Genomic DNA, 16,291 nt, shown 5'->3' on the forward strand with positions numbered 1-16,291 from the left:
ATCACTCGCTACATCAAATACTCATTCAGAAAAGACACTACAGGAAATATATCTAGAACTCCATTTGTTCGAAATTCCCAAACATTTCATATATGTAACCTACTTACGTACTTTTAATATTTCAAGAATGTTTGCCATCAAACAAAACATGATGCCATACCTTAATGGATAATACTTGTAGTCACGTACAGAGTATTATTTGAATGCTCAACTATAATTGTGAAAGTTTACAATAGTGTGGCTGCATCAAACTATAGCTAGAGGTTGTTACAAGATAATTGAAAATTTATTCGATACTCATAAAAAGCTTACAATAGTCAAGTAGTTGACACCAAATGATAAAAGATCGAAACCAAACTAGTCAAAAGAATTGACTCGGACACATATAACAAACTTACAATAGTATAAGACAAAGAGCTTGATCAACTGAGAAATGAAGATGCACACTTATAATGAAATGCAAACTCACATTCCAAGCACTTAATGATGATATCGTATTCAAATTCTTGATGACACTTAACGCACTTTCCATCGCTGTTAAACCCTTGTGCAAAAGCCAAGTGGTGTGAGTGACCTTTGATCTCAAGCATTCCTCCAAATTTGACATTGAGAAATGTATTGACAAGAGTACCATAATAGGGAAACGAACCTTGCTCACATTGAAGTATATTGGGTACACAGGCAGCATGCATAGACTGGGCACATGTAGTGCAATGGTAGAACCATTTCCAAGGGCTAAATTCATTCTCACATATCTCACAAAAGTATTCGCTGATATGGTTCTCCGCTGGATGGTATCTTAGGCTCAAAGGATGTTGATCACACTTGTGCTTAATCACTTTAGGCAATAAGAAAGCACACTTCGCATGAATGTAGAAATTACAAGAGGGACAATGAAATCCCCACCTTCGCCACTTATAGTCATTACATGCTTTGCAAAACAAATGCATTTCATTATAAGGTGAAGGCATTACTCTCAATAGGAGATGATTTGGATGAGCCTCATGTGTTATTTCTTCAGGTATGAATGCACAATTAATATCAACATAAAAGTCACACATTGTGCACCCATACGCGAAACCATTGGATCGTAACCCGCAAACAGTACATGTGAACACACCAAAGAACCTATCAGAGATTTTCGGCAGTAGAAAAAGCGTATGCTCGGGATGGCCCACGCAGTCTTGTACTTCCGAGGGTAGTTTGGCACACCACTCATGAAGAACAAAACAACATTTTCCATCAACATATTCGGAACACATGTAAAATGGTACCGTTATGATTGGTTTCACACATCCGTCGCATAATAGCCGAACTCTTTTCATGGGGTCGTGAAGAGTTATACCAACTGGTGTTTGCTTGTCGAAAAGGATGAGTGGATGTTGATGGCTAAAATGGTTGAGCGTGTCACCATCATTTTGTTTACCAATCAACTCCTTTCGATTAGACATATGACGCTTTAAAAGGTTGTCACCTTCATCGTTAAATGGGCAGTGGAGCAGATTCGGATGTTCATCATCTTTAAAATTTTTAGAAGTTTCTCCAAGGCCTGATAAAAATAAGATACTTGAAATTAAACTAAGATATAATGTTCACACAAAAAAAAAAAGAGATTGCTCACTTTCATGTTGGAAGATGGACATAAATGGTTCTTTCTTTGAAGTTGCACAGTCAACATGCACATAATATCGGCATTTATCACATTTGTAAGTCCGTAAATGACTTTTGAAATACTGACCACAGGCTCTACAAACGAGGAACAATGCAGATCGTTGATCCAAAAAGGAAAAGGAATAGGCAAGGGTAAGTGGATGAGAATGAGTGAAAGTCCCATCGGTATGATTTTGTATTAGTAACTTGGCAGGCAACAAAGCACAGTCCTGGCTGATCCGAAACCCAGGACATGTGGTACACTGAAAGAAGACCCCTTCATGTTTATTACCACAAGCTAGACAACTAGACACGATGGACCCAGGCATTCGTTCCAGTAGGTGAGGGTGACTAGGATGGTTTATCTTCTGTTTCGGCATAGTAGCACAAGTAATGTCCATGAAAATATCGCAGACAGAACAATAATAAAAACGGTTGCTTTTAAGCTCGGTATTGCAGACATGACAGTTAACTCCAGGAGGATAAAAACGACCGAAAAAAAGATTGTGGTTAGGGTGTGATGGGTGATTTACTAGGGTCTCGGGTAGTTCTGCACAAAATTTGTGCAATGAGTAGTCACAGGACTTGCATTGGTAGTAACACAAATGAAATGACCAGATTCGTTCCTTACAAAGGTTGCATTGTCCACCATGATGGTCTTCCTCCACAAAATCGTCTTCATCTTTCTCTGTGTCTTCATCTTCGTCTTCAGAATTTTCATTTTTTTGATTAGGCTGTTGTAGATACACAATGCTGAGCGGATGGGGGTGACCAAAGTGATCAATTTCGTCCCTTGTAACTATATCGATTTATGTTACCAACAGATTGGTCAAAAAAAAAATTTGTTTAAACATTTAAAAAAAAAAGAAATACAAAATAGGAGTGTCAACAGGAAAGCCAGAGAGAAATAGTTTTGTATCTCTCACTGCCTAATACCTTAAGCATGCATACTTCATCTCTATCAATTTATATTCTGATTTCTCAATCTAGCATCGAAAAACATACGTAAAATGGAATAACAAGTGACATACCAGGTATAATGTCCATGAAATTTCCTTCGCCTTAGATCGATCAGCAAGTTGAAGACTGCACGTAAATTGCAAAGAGACTGATAGATAGTGTTTGGAACCCAAATGCGCCATTATAAAGAAATGAAAAAGAATATCTTTGATTACACGAAAGGAATTAACCATTCAATAAGAAATCTCAATCATTCTTTCCAAACTCACTCACACTTTATTCCTCCATCCCTCAACAAGACTTCAACTATATTCCATTCTTGAATTGTTAGGAAAGGAAAGAGAACTTAACTTTATACTTTGACCCATTTGCATATCTATCTTATGCTCCCCTACTTTTATTACAAAAAAAAATATGATAAACATATATGCATCCATTTCTTTGATTATTATGATTGATGAGTTTAATGTGAGTATAATTAAGGTTTTACTTTATTTACAATTTCTAATTCTTCGACGTCGAGATCATGAGTATATTTATTTTACTTGCATTTAGTTGAAAAATTAACTTTAGCAACATTAAAAGAATTAACGCACTTGACGTTTTTTCGATTCCGCTACCCCTTTAAAAAATTCTTACCCCTTCAAGTATCACCTAATTGAATAAAATATAAAAAGAAAGAAGGGAACGCGAAAATAAACTGATTCTCTAGCATGGGCAGCAGTAGTTCAGCAGGTCTAGGGTGAATCAGTTTATTTTCGCGTTGTCATATGGTAGTGTGTTTGCTAAGTTTGACATATCTAAGATTCTGAGATGTATACGAATGATTTTACTAAAGAAGAAAGAGGGTGTCTTTCGGGTGATCTTAGGTCTTTTATCACACTTCAAAGGAAGATAAATTTGCAAAATTGAATGGATTGAGTGACCTTACTTGTGTAATGGTGGAAACCAGAAAACATACATGATACTTTTCCTTTGGTTTATCGAACATTGAAGCTAGTGTACCGGTTGCAACCACAACCTTTGAAAAATTGTTTTTTTTTTTCTTAAATGAAGCTTATCAAGACGGATTTGCACAATCGAATGGGTGAGGAGTACTTGAACAATGCTCTAATTTGTGTGATCGAAAAAGAAACTTTTTTATCTTGTATGTGTTTAAATTTATTTATTTAAGTGCTACTATTTTTGTTTCATAAGTACGTTAAAAAAAATTGAACGTTACCCCTATAATTATTTTCTAGATGCCGCTGCTCAAATGCTCTGACGAAGTCAACGAAGTTGTGAATGTATCCACTGAGTCTTTTCCTCTCGGCTCAAACTCGACCGTAGAACTACCAACCACCTAAGATAGATTACATATGAAAACATTATTGGAAATTTACACACACTAGTTCTCTTCATTGTGTGTTTCTGAGATGTTAAAAGTGATGATGAAGGGGTGAAGGTAACTGAAATGAATGAAACTGAGTTTGCTTAAAAATAATTATTAAAATTAGTAATTATATGTTATTTTGATTTTTTCAATTGGATTTGCTTAAAAATATTATTAAAATTAGTAACTATATGTTGTTTGTGATAAATTCTCAAGAATGAACAATTTTTTAGATGGAACCAGTGCTATTTTTTCTAGGAACTTATTCTTCGAACAAATAATCGAGCTATTATAAAGCAATGACGATGTTTAACTCACACACCCACTAAATATACTTCTATCTACGTCAACATCCACAGTGGAACTAGAATCCTTAGGATGGGGGTGATCAAAGTAATAAAGTTCGTCCCTTGTAACTACATGGATTTATGTTACACAATAATCAAGTTAATGATTTCAACATTTAAAGAAATTTAACTTAAGCCATGAAAATATTTCCTCAAAATCCAACATAAAAAAATTATATATATATATATATATATAGGGTAGGGCTAGGTAGAAAACCCTAAAAATTTGAGAAAACCCTAGAAAACCCAACCTCCCGACTTTTTTTTTTTTTTTTTTTGAAAAAATAACACATGTAATATACATGTTTTTAAGAGTTTTGAGCCAAAAAAATCAAAAAAGCGCCGAGTGGTTTTTTTTTTTTTTTTTTAAAATAAACAAGTTTCAGCACTTTTTTGTCTAACACATGTTAGTGATGAAAGTTGCTGAAACTTGTTTATTTTTTTTTTAAAAACATCCACTCGGCGCTTTTTTGATTTTTTTGGCTCAAAACTCTTAAAAACATGTATATTACATGTGTTATTTTTTTCAAAAAAAAAAAGGTCGGGAGGTTGGGTTTTCTAGGGTTTTCTCAAATTTTTAGGGTTTTCTATCTAGCATTGTCCTATATATATATATATATATATATTTTAATTCTAATTAAAAAGAGAAATACACAACAGGAGTGTCAACAGGAAAGCCAGAAAGAAATAGATTTGTATCTCTCACTGCCTCATTCCTTAAGTATACATACATACATCTATCAATTTATATTCTGATTTCTCAATCTAGCATGAAAAAGAATGGGGGCTACTAAATGTACCCTCTCTTGTTACTTTTTATACCCCTTTCCATAAAATCACATTTAAACTTATCATATTTACCCCCTATACATGTCATATTTTTTAAAAGTATTCTTTTTGTTACAAAACAAATTCAAAAGTGTAAAAAATATCGTAGACGTTTTTTTTTCAAAATTTTTGTTTGTTTTTTATATTAATTTAAAAAACACATTTTTTTAAAGTGTTCACTTCGATCGAAAGTCCTAAACTGCTTTTAACTTCTTTATAACATACTCCTTACACTAATTAAATTTGAACTTATATAGATTGTTAATTTATAGTTTGATAAAATTATTTTAGTACCTATTCTTTATTTGTTCACTTACATAGATAGTTTGAATGATTAATATGTGCTAGGGCTATAAACACTATTTTAAAAGAAAAAACTTTATTACTTTTTAATAAATAAAAATTGTTAATTATTTTATAATCACATTTAAAGTACTAAAAAATATAAAAGTAAGAGGGGAAAACATAATATAGATTTTTTTTTAAAAGAGAGTTCAAAACTTTTTTTATTGTTTTTTACAAAAAATGTTAGTATTTATTTATAAAGATGTTCAATAAAAAAGCATAATCAAAATACTATTTGAAAAGTGTCTTTAAAAACAATATCTGAGAACTTTTAAAAAATATGTTTTAGAAATAAAAATTAAAAAACAAATTTTTAAAAAGACGTCTGTAATATTTTTTTACACTTTTGAATTTATTTTGTAACAAAGAGAATATTTTTTAAAATGATAATTTGTATAGGGGGTAAATACTACAAGTTTTAATGTGATTTTATGGAAGAGGGGTATAAAAAGTAATAAGAGGGGATACATTTAGCCTACCCCAAAAGAATATGTTTGATTACACGAAAGGAATTAACCATTCAATAAGAAATCTCAATTATTCTTTCCAAACTCACTCACACTTTATTCCTCCATCTCTCATCATAGACGTCAGTTATATTCCATTCTTGGATTGTTAAGAAAGAAAAGAGAACTTAACTTATTTATACTTTGACCCATTTGCATATCTATCTTATGCTCCCCTACTTTTATTACATAAAGTATGATAAACATATATGCATCCATCTCTTTGATTATTATGATTATGAGTTTAATGTGAGTTTAATTAAGGTTTTACTTTATTTACAATTTCTAATTCTTCCACGTCGAGATCATGAGTATATTAATTTTACTTGCTTTTAGTTGAAAACTTAACTTTAGCAACATTAAAAGAATTAACACAATTAACGTTTTTTCGATTCTGCTACCCCTTTAAAAAAATTATGTTACCCCTTCAATTATAGCCTAATTGAATAAAATATAAAAAGAAAGAAGGGAACGCGAAAATAAACTGATTCTCCAGCATGGTGTGACGCCCATTTGTACACGGGTTTAAAACGCATATTATAGACGTACGAACAAGTTATATAATGACTTTTTTACCCTTATTTTTACTAAAACTTAAAAAAGTTCAAATTTATTCATTTCTACTAGTCTTTGACAATTCTTTAAAAAATATATATTTGTAAAAATGAGTGTAAACCACTTTACTCAAAGAATAATCTCTTAACAATATTTTTAGTACCCACATCCAAAAGACCTATTTTTCTATTTCACGTCCCTGCTCACCATTTAATATTAATCTATTTACTATTAAGATCTTTGATTGACCTATAAGCTTCACGATTTTAAGTTGTTTAAGCTCACGATTTTAAATTTATAAATATGCACTTTTTAAAGAATTGGGAAAAATCCACAAAGAGTAGTTAAAATGAATAAATTTGAACCTTTTTTTAAGTTTTAGTAAAAATAAGGGTAAAAAAGTCATTATATAACTTGTTTTTAATAAAATAAATCAAAATGGGTAAATTTGCAATTATATTAGTTAAAGAAGGGGATATATGCAATTTTAATAGTTAAGGAAGAGGATATATGCAATTTTAATTTTAAGTTGAGTAAATACGCAATTAAGAAGTTTTTTAAGGGGAAATATTTATTAAAATTAGTAATTATTTGTTGTTTGTGATAAATTTTCAAGAATGAACATATTTTTAGATGGAACCACTACTAATTTTTAAGGAACTTATTCTTCAAACAAATTATCGAGCTATTATAAAGCAATGGCGATGTTTAACTCACACACTCCATAAATATACTTCTATCTACGTCAACATCCACAATAGAACTAGAATCCTCAGAAACATATTTACGAAACACGATAGACGACTAAAAGCCCTTAGGATACTGGTTAATCTAGTGACCCACACAACCTGGATACTTCCGAAATAGCAATGTTCTAAAAACCAGTTCAAACCAACTCGTAATACCGGTCGAACCTCCCGCTACAACCGGTTGAATTGTTTCTGAACCCAAACCAGTACAATATATAAGCCATTTCTGAAGTCTCATAATTTTCGAGACTTCATTCATCCTTTCAGGCATTAGTTGTGGGCCCAGTGAAAAGTCAAATTTTGGACCTAATGATAAAATTGAATTAATAACCAAATATATTATATCAATTGTACTCAACAACCGGATTGTTATTTTTGGATTGGTTAGTTGAGCCCATTTCTTATATTCTGAGCCCGGCCCAGAACAATATATAAACCGTTTCTGAAGTTCCGAGGCTTAGGCCTAGGTCCCCTTCTAACGGGTTTTATTTTGTATGTACAACTTTGTTCATGTCTTAGGAGGCGACAAACGATACATCACTACAGCTGAGGTTACTTCTAACCGGCAGAACCTTATAGCAACACATTTCGAGCACCATGAATTTTTCATCACATTCTAAAAAAAAGTATCTAGAGGTGATTTTTCATGCCAAGAGTGAAAATGTGTCATATTGTGTAACTACCCGCAATAAACGTTTCATGAAATGTTGCAATATGTTTCATTAAGCGATACATCAATTAGATATTTATATTAGTAGCGGCCAAAATTTCGAAAAGCAGAAGATACTTCTCTGGCACCACAAAAAGTCTACAATAGTCAAAAGAACCGGATCAACTGACAAATGATAATTGATTAGATACACATAAAAATTTACAATAGTGTGGCTACACAAAGTATAAATAAAAATTGTTACAAGATAAGGGATAATTTTTTTTTGACACACATAAAATTCTTACAATGGTTAAGTGGTTAACACTAATTAATGAAAGATGGAAGCCAAACTAGTCAAAAGAATTGACTGGACACATATAACAAAATTACAATAGTATAAGCCAAGGAGCTTGATCAACTAAGAAATGAAGAACACTTGAGATGAAATGCAAATTCACATTGCAAGCACTTAAAGATGAAATCCAAATTACAATAGTAGTCATGTACTTCCAAGGGTAGCTTGGCGCACCATTCATCAAAGAGCAAAACAACATTTTCCATCAAACATATTGGCAACATATGTAAAATGGTATCGTCATGATTGGTTTCACACATGCGTCATGCGTCAGTCATCACATAACAGTCGAACTCTTTTCACAGGATTGTATATAATTTTACCATATTTTTTATGATGTTTTTTACCATCATATTGTTTACCAGTCAACTTTTTTTATTTGACATATGACGCAGCGGCGGAGCTAACCCATTAATTTAGGGGTAACCTTAATTTTTTTTTTACCGTGCAATCATACAATAATAAAAAAACGATAATAGATAAAGTAAAACAAATATCTAATAGATATGTCCTCTTCTTATTTCATAGTTTGAAATCGTTCCATCACATCGTCGTTTTTTACTTTATCAAAAGTTTTCTTTTTCGACCGCACAATAATAAAGGAATTCGAGTAATCAACCTTCAACTTCAAAGAATTCAAGTACCTAGTTTAACAATAACAAAGAAAACTAGAAACTATAACTTTTTTTGTAAAATTTAACTTATCTAAACATAAAACATTTATAATTTATAGGCTTATTTTACCATTCGGGCTTAATTATTCTACAAGTTTTCGGGTTGTAATAAATGTTTGGGCTTATAGAAAAATGGGATTTTAGTAATATCAAGTATCATTTTTTTTTGTTAGGGGTATCCTCGTATTTTTTAGGGGTATCCTTTGTATAAAACCGGAAAAAGACTACGAATACGGAGTTGAGCCATAGCCCATGCTACAGCTCCTATAACTATAGTTCCGCCCCTGCTTCAAAAGGTTATCACCTTTGACATGAAATTGACAGTGGAGCAGATTCAGATGTTCGTCATCTTTAAAAATTTTAGAAGTTTCGCCAAGACCGGATAAAATGATATACATGAAAATTAAACTAAGATAATCTTCAAGCAACTAAATTAATAAGAAGAAGAGATTGCTTACTTGCACTTAGGAAGATATATGGGCGTAAATGGCTATCTCGTTAAAGTTGTACAAATCAGCATGCACGTGATATCGGCATTTATCGCATTTGTAGATTTACAAATCTTCTAATGCGATAAATGTCGATATTACGTGCATGTAAATCCATAAATGAAAATGGAACCAATTACTATAGGCTATAAAATGAAAATTTTGAAGGCGAAGATGCATAAAATCACCCTCATCGTTTTCTTCATCGTCGTGATTAAGCTGTTGCAAATGCACAAGGCTGATAGAAGCTAGTCATTTGCAACTATAACAATGGAAAATTTTTGATACAAAAATGAAGTTATGATTTTAGTTATAAGATTTCATATAACCAAAATACAGAATAAAAGTGTCAACAGAAAAAGGAGACTAGGAGAGGGAAATTGTTTTGTGTCTCCCACTGCCTCATACCATGAGCGTATATATATACATCCTCTCGATCGATCTATTTTCGAATTTCTCAATTTGGCACCGAAAAGTATATATAAAAAGCATGAAAAAGTGTATCTTTGGTTATAAGAAAAGAACCATTTAAATTCCTCCCTCTCTCAACATGCATATATTGACTTTAGTTTAATTATATTCCTTTCTTGGATTGAATGTAAAGAAAAATAAAGTGAACTTAATTAATTGTACAATCTGACCCACTTGCATATCTATGTTATTCTCCCTCCTTTATATCTAAAAAAAAAAAAAAAAAGTTAAATGTCATTTTAGTCCTTATGGTTTAGATCATTTTGACAGTTTAGTTCAAAAGTTTGTAACATTGGCATTTTAGTCCAAATAGTTTCAGCGTTGCCATTTTAGTCCATTGGGTTAACTCCATCCATTTTTTATGTTAGCTAGAAGGGTAATTTGATCATTTTTTATATGGTCGAATTGTTCTTCTAGTTAACAGAATTACATATAAAATGACCGAAATGCCCTTCTAGTTAACAAAATAAATGGATGGAGTTAACCCAGTGGACTAAAATGACAACATTTAAAACTATTTGGACTAAAATGACAACGTTTCAAACTTTTAGACTAAATTGACAAAATAACCTAAACCACAAGAACTAAAATGACATTTAACTCCAAAAAAAAAAGAAAAAGAAAAAGAATAAGCACTAGTTGAAAATTATCATTTTCAATTATCTTTGGACTTGTATCAAAATATATGTGACGTATAGATTATTTCTTTTTTTTTTAATTTACATTAACTTGGTGAGAGTATGACAATAAGTTAAGATTTGTTCAAAACTGAATTGAAGTGAATGAAACACCAATATTCAAAGTAAAATTTGAAATGAAATCTGATCAAAAGTACAATTCTCTAAAATTTGAATGAAACGATCCAAATTTTATTGCATTAAAGCATTCACATCCAACCCATTAAAATATGTGAGTGTAGTTTTTATAATATAAAGAGTCTGAAAGAGTTCATGAAAAAAGATAACATTCACATCCAAATTTATTGCATTAAGAGTCTTTAGATATACATCAACTCAATTCATGTTTGGATAGTAGTGAAACTTTTCGTTGACCTAACCTATAGAAGGAGAGTTTGAAAGAGTGTATGAAAAAAGATAACATTTCGATCTCTTTCATCATTAAGATCTTTGTGTTCTATGTGTGTATTGAGGTTAGTAGTCATATTACTTTCGATAGAATGTTCGGTCTGTTCATACACATATTTTTTTAACATCCAACAAAGCCCGGTCACACGGGTTACACCCATTGGTAAAAGTCTACCTGCGCCCGCGACCACAGACAGCACTAGTGACTCAGCCGTCACCAATTCAAGAGGAAACTCACTGTTTGATAGTCCATTGTGGTAAATCCTTTGGCTCGCGCATGACATTTTGTCATGAACGAGACTACAACCGACGACCTAACTTAGAGAAACTCACCGGGGTACCACTAGAACAGTGTCCCTACACATATTAATCGTAAATTTAATAAAGATATATACTATTTACATGTGTTTATTTTTAATAACTTAACAATTAACAATACTTCGTAACTTTTAAACATTTTAGTTTTCATATGATTTATATGCTATTTGTTAACTTGTGATTTTTATAGGAGTCAAAGTGAAATTTAGACCGGCTTATTGTTTTTTTTTTCTATACATCTTGTAAATTTAAATTGATTATAATTAATGTGACAACCCTCTCAAAACCAGGTATCCGTACGACTTAATTAATTATTAATTGCTGCCTAATTACTGTGCTTGACTGAGAATTCTGCTACTTGATTTTTGATACTTATACATGCCTGCATCATACTTTGATATTCCTGTCACTACACTACTTATTTACTGAACCTTAGTGACAAACATGATGCACAAAAGCACAGTAGCACTAAACGGATACACAGTGAACATGCTGATATAGCCAGCATCAGGCAAACACTGCCTCTAAAGGCCTGAATAAGCCAGAATCATTTTACTACACCCATAGTGTGTGTAGGGATACAAGGGTTGTATGATTACGTCTCTAGGAATAAGATATAGAGATTTGGATGTGCCTAAAACATACTTTAAGCACGAAACACAGCACTTTTATTTACACACTAGCTTCTAGCTAATTAATAAAGTGCCAAAATATGAGGAATTATTCCCGACACTTTGCAGAATAGATTGTGTCGCTAAAAATATTATTTATGACGCTTAACGGATATCTTAAGCACTTTAACGGATTACTATCCGACCGAACAACCGGACAATACCCGGAACATAAGAATATTGCCAAAATTAATATTGGTACTTTTCTGAGCCAGTTAGGGTCCCTGATTACCCTAACACCCGCTTTTAATGCATCAAGCAACTAACGAGGTTAGTACCTTAAAGTAACGCACTTAACCAAACTAAACCGTAACTGAACGATTGAAAACGAACCGAGCACCATTACATCCTAAAGGAATCGGCCAACTAGTGGGACCCGGGGAGTACACCTTTATTATTTTATATTGGATTGCACGAGGATCGAGACAACTTTCTCTATTTAAACCCCTCACCTCTCACACACACAAACACACACACCTCACCTTCACTCTCTCTCCCTCTCCCTCTCCCTCCTCTCGGCCGAGATCACCACCACCCCCACATCCGTTTTTCGGTTCAAGTCTTGACATTCCAAGCCTATTCAAGTGTTGGTGGTTACGTACAACGGAGCTCGGAACAAACGGAACGCGGAGGACCTCTACCGTTTGCTATTATCCACGCAGTTTTCGACTAGTTTCTTCCCTAGCCCCGAGCTAGAGGTATAACGTTTAAAACTCATTTTTGGTCATATCTAAAGTGGTTAAAAGGATATTTGTCGGTTGAATGTCGGTAACCCGCTTAATGGAACTTTAAAGTTTGCTAAAACGTGTATATCGTTGGATAAAAGCTCAAAACGCGTGTAAATGTCGTAGTATTTGAATATGTTGGTTTTTATGGCCCGATCTATGATGTGGTGGCTCTCATCATCGTTTAACCCGACTTTGTTAGGATCACGTATCTTGACATACACTGGTTTCTTTGGTACAAGGGTTAAAAGGTGAAACTCCACCACACGGGAAACATGAACTTGTGTAAAAATGTTTTAACGTGAAAAATAGTATTTTAAACAAGCCGATCTACGTATGTACAAGTGGTATATTCGTAGGACCGGGTGTCGAGAAAATCATGTTTTTATAAAAATAGATAAAGTGTTAACAAATACGATTTCTATAAACTACAAGTGTAGAAACACTTGTAGAATAAAAGATCCGACAAAATAACAATTTTTACAAAATTGTCGGGAAGTTGTAAGAAGTGATTTGTTCCAAAAACGAGGTTTTTGCAAGACTAAGTTATGCTATATATAGATCCACTAAAAATAACGAGATCTACACCGTAGTTTTTGTAAAAACTACAAGTTCATGAAACAACGCGGTTTTACATACTAGTCTTCTATTTGAAGTGTTGAAAATTGATTCGGTTGATTTGATAAATTGTTGAGATGATTTGTAAAAGAAAATGATACGCTTGAAAGCGTGGCCACCTCCAGTTACAGGGGAAACTCTGGCGAAATTTTCTAAAAATCTAACACTTAGAATTATTTACAAGTGTTAGACTACTTTGACATGTTTTCAAAAATATATTTCGCCACAACTTTAATTATAAAATAATCGGAGGTGGGATTTTCACAAAACTAAAAGTGATAAATATTTATTCGGTAGATATATTTTGTCACCTCACTGTTTATGATTATTTTGTGAAGATATATAAATATTATTTTTAGAGTAAAAATAATATTTACTAACCTTGTCAAGCCCGAAATAATACAAACGCCTTCACGGCAAACATATAAGTTACAACGGTAATTTCTATTACCACTTAATCACCAAAACGTAACTTACGCTTTATTCGGAAGTATTCATAAGCGCGTATGTTGTCAATATATTATTTTGGGAGAATATTATGAGAAAAAGGAAATATATTATTTTTGAGAAAAATAAATATATTTTGAAATAAGAAATAAAATATATTAAGTGGGACTTAATAAAATAATAAAAGTATACATGTATTTAAATCCCCCATCCTTGGGAAGGAGAATGCGTATCAAACACATATACGGAACGGTTGTCTAACTGTTTCCCAAAAATGTAAACTATGAAGCTAAAGCACGGCCATCCGTCTAATAGAATTAGCACATGTAGGTCGTTGCACAGCACTTGGATATTGGATTGCTTGATTTTGTGACGCGTTCACTGTGAGTTCATGTCCCCCTTTTCTCTTAACTGTTTTCAGTTTTATAAACTGCGGGGGTGAAATACATGTTACAATGATTATGGATATGTTATACATGGTATGGTTAGCATAAGGAGGGTTATTACTTAGATCATGTGAGTGGGTAGGCAGAAACTTGAGGCCATTAATCCTCGTTGAGGACCGAGGGACAGGAGCGGTAGATCTATCTGGGTGTAGCGAGCCCAGCCCCAGGTCCAGCATAACGGACCTCGGGGTGACTTAGTGCCCGACGCATAAATCCGCTAGGTTTGAGTCATCCCTACTTGCACTTCACACATATCAGTGGACTTGCAACCCATTGGTGATCTCTTTTATTTCCTTGTTTGCTACATACCAGGGTTTTTGATAAAGATAAAGGTTTATTTACTCATTTTCACATGAACTCGCTCAACATTATTGTTGATTTTTCAACTTACATGTATTTCAGGGAATTAAGGATCTGGCACGGTTTAGCAGGATTTCCCGCTGCATTTAGACTCAGAGTCATCCGGGTTCAAGGCTTATGGCTCTTTCCTGGACAAGCCATAGCCCCTGAACCATGTTTATTTTCGTTGCATTATGGTAGTGGTTGTACTGTTTAAGACAAGTAATGGTTGTTGGGTGTTTACCCATTTAGACAATGTTTGACAATTTTATTTTCAATGGATGACTTTGCATGATTTTAAATTCATATAGCTTGTTATGATTAAGCTATGGTATTAAGAAGTCACACCAAATTAGCCACGCTTCCGCAAAGCCAGGGTGTGACAATTAATATCTCCATGCTCAAGATTTTCTGACTGTTATCTTCATTGAGGGTCTAGGCCACAACACATGTCAGCGGTGGAGTATCGGTTCATCCTTATATACTGGTTAATGATCCCATTGTTTTCGGTTAATAATTCTTGCCCAGTTTGCAGCAAGGTTTGTTTGGATAACTTTGGGGAGCATGCGATCCATTGCAAGGAGCTATCGGGTTTTAAATACAAACATGACTTGGTCAGGGATGTCATATGTGATACGTTTAAGCGGCTAGAATCTCCGTAAAAAAGAGGCCCGTGTGAATTTCTTGACTGGCCCGCTTCAAGGGAGGTTCACTCTTCGGCCAGTGGATTTTCTTGTGTTTGGTTGGACAGGTGGAAAACATGCCTGTGCGGATTTGACTTGGGTGTCCCCTCTTGTTGGGCTCAGGGAAAAACCGTTTCGTGGCTGACCAAGTTGTGTTGAAGGCAGAATCAGGGAAGATTGCTAAGCTTGAAAAAGGCTTGTGCTGTGAATCAACATGTTATCATTCCCTTTGCCTTTGATACTCTCGTGTCTCTTGCCCTTGAAGCTCTCGATTTCCTAGATAGACTGCAGAAGGTCGTGCACATCAATTTCTCTACGCCGATTGCCGAAGAACCAGAGTTTTGTTTTTTATAGAATTAAATTAGTTGTTCAAAAGAGGATTACGACGTATCTTGTTTACCCGTTTACCTACCATTACTATGTAATTTCCCAAGAGATTGTTTATAAAGTCAACGTAGAGAGTTCACTTTTTGTTAATTTGATATAATCCGGTTTTTGAAATCAGTACAACCGGTCTCATTTTTTAACCGAAATAGCAGTTTATTAATGTGTCCGGTTTTCAAACATGAAATGAACATGTTTTAAACTAAAAAGCAAGAAAACAGATTATTAATTATTTAATTTTCATGTCACATGAACATGTTACGTCTTAAACAAACTATTACATCATAATTTAGGTGTGAATTCAAGTTTAAAAACTAAAAACTTCTTTTTATATCCTCTATAAAAATACAAATCCAGCCCTTTTTAAACCGAAAACCTTAAAGAATTTACGCAATCAAACATGACATTTTCGAAGCTGAATCTTGTTGTGGTTATGACCATCATGGTGGCATATGTGCGGTTGCCCACATAGATACGTAAACAATGGGATAGGTCATATTTAATTTAAATTAAATTTTTTTATAAACAGTCACAATGACGGTTAGGCATGGCCCCATCCCCAAAGATACCACCTACACGCCGTGCCACCACTCACGCCAACCCCCACCCCGCCCCCTTCCACG

At 33.5% G+C, this 16,291-nt stretch overlaps 1 protein-coding gene across 1 annotated transcript; it reads right to left on the reverse strand.

Annotated features, from left to right (window-relative positions):
• Positions 1 to 212: 212 nt before the first annotated feature.
• Positions 213 to 2,765, reverse strand: LOC110893878. Its single transcript, XM_022141026.2, has 3 exons — positions 2,682 to 2,765; positions 1,622 to 2,449; positions 213 to 1,549 (listed from the first exon to the last, which is right to left on the reverse strand). The coding sequence occupies exons 1-3, from the start codon at positions 2,695 to 2,697 to the stop codon at positions 423 to 425; spliced, it is 1,971 nt and encodes a 656-aa protein (XP_021996718.1). The 5' UTR covers positions 2,698 to 2,765; the 3' UTR covers positions 213 to 422.
• Positions 2,766 to 16,291: the final 13,526 nt, after the last annotated feature.

Source organism: Helianthus annuus, chromosome 12 (assembly GCF_002127325.2).
Source record: "Helianthus annuus cultivar XRQ/B chromosome 12, HanXRQr2.0-SUNRISE, whole genome shotgun sequence".
NCBI lineage: Eukaryota > Viridiplantae > Streptophyta > Magnoliopsida > Asterales > Asteraceae > Helianthus > Helianthus annuus.

Coding starts and splice junctions, on each gene's coding strand:
- LOC110893878 (XM_022141026.2), bottom strand. Junction 1,550..1,621: donor GTCCATCTTCCAACATGAAA/GTGAGCAATCTC, acceptor TATTTTTATCAG/GCCTTGGAGAAACTTCTAAA.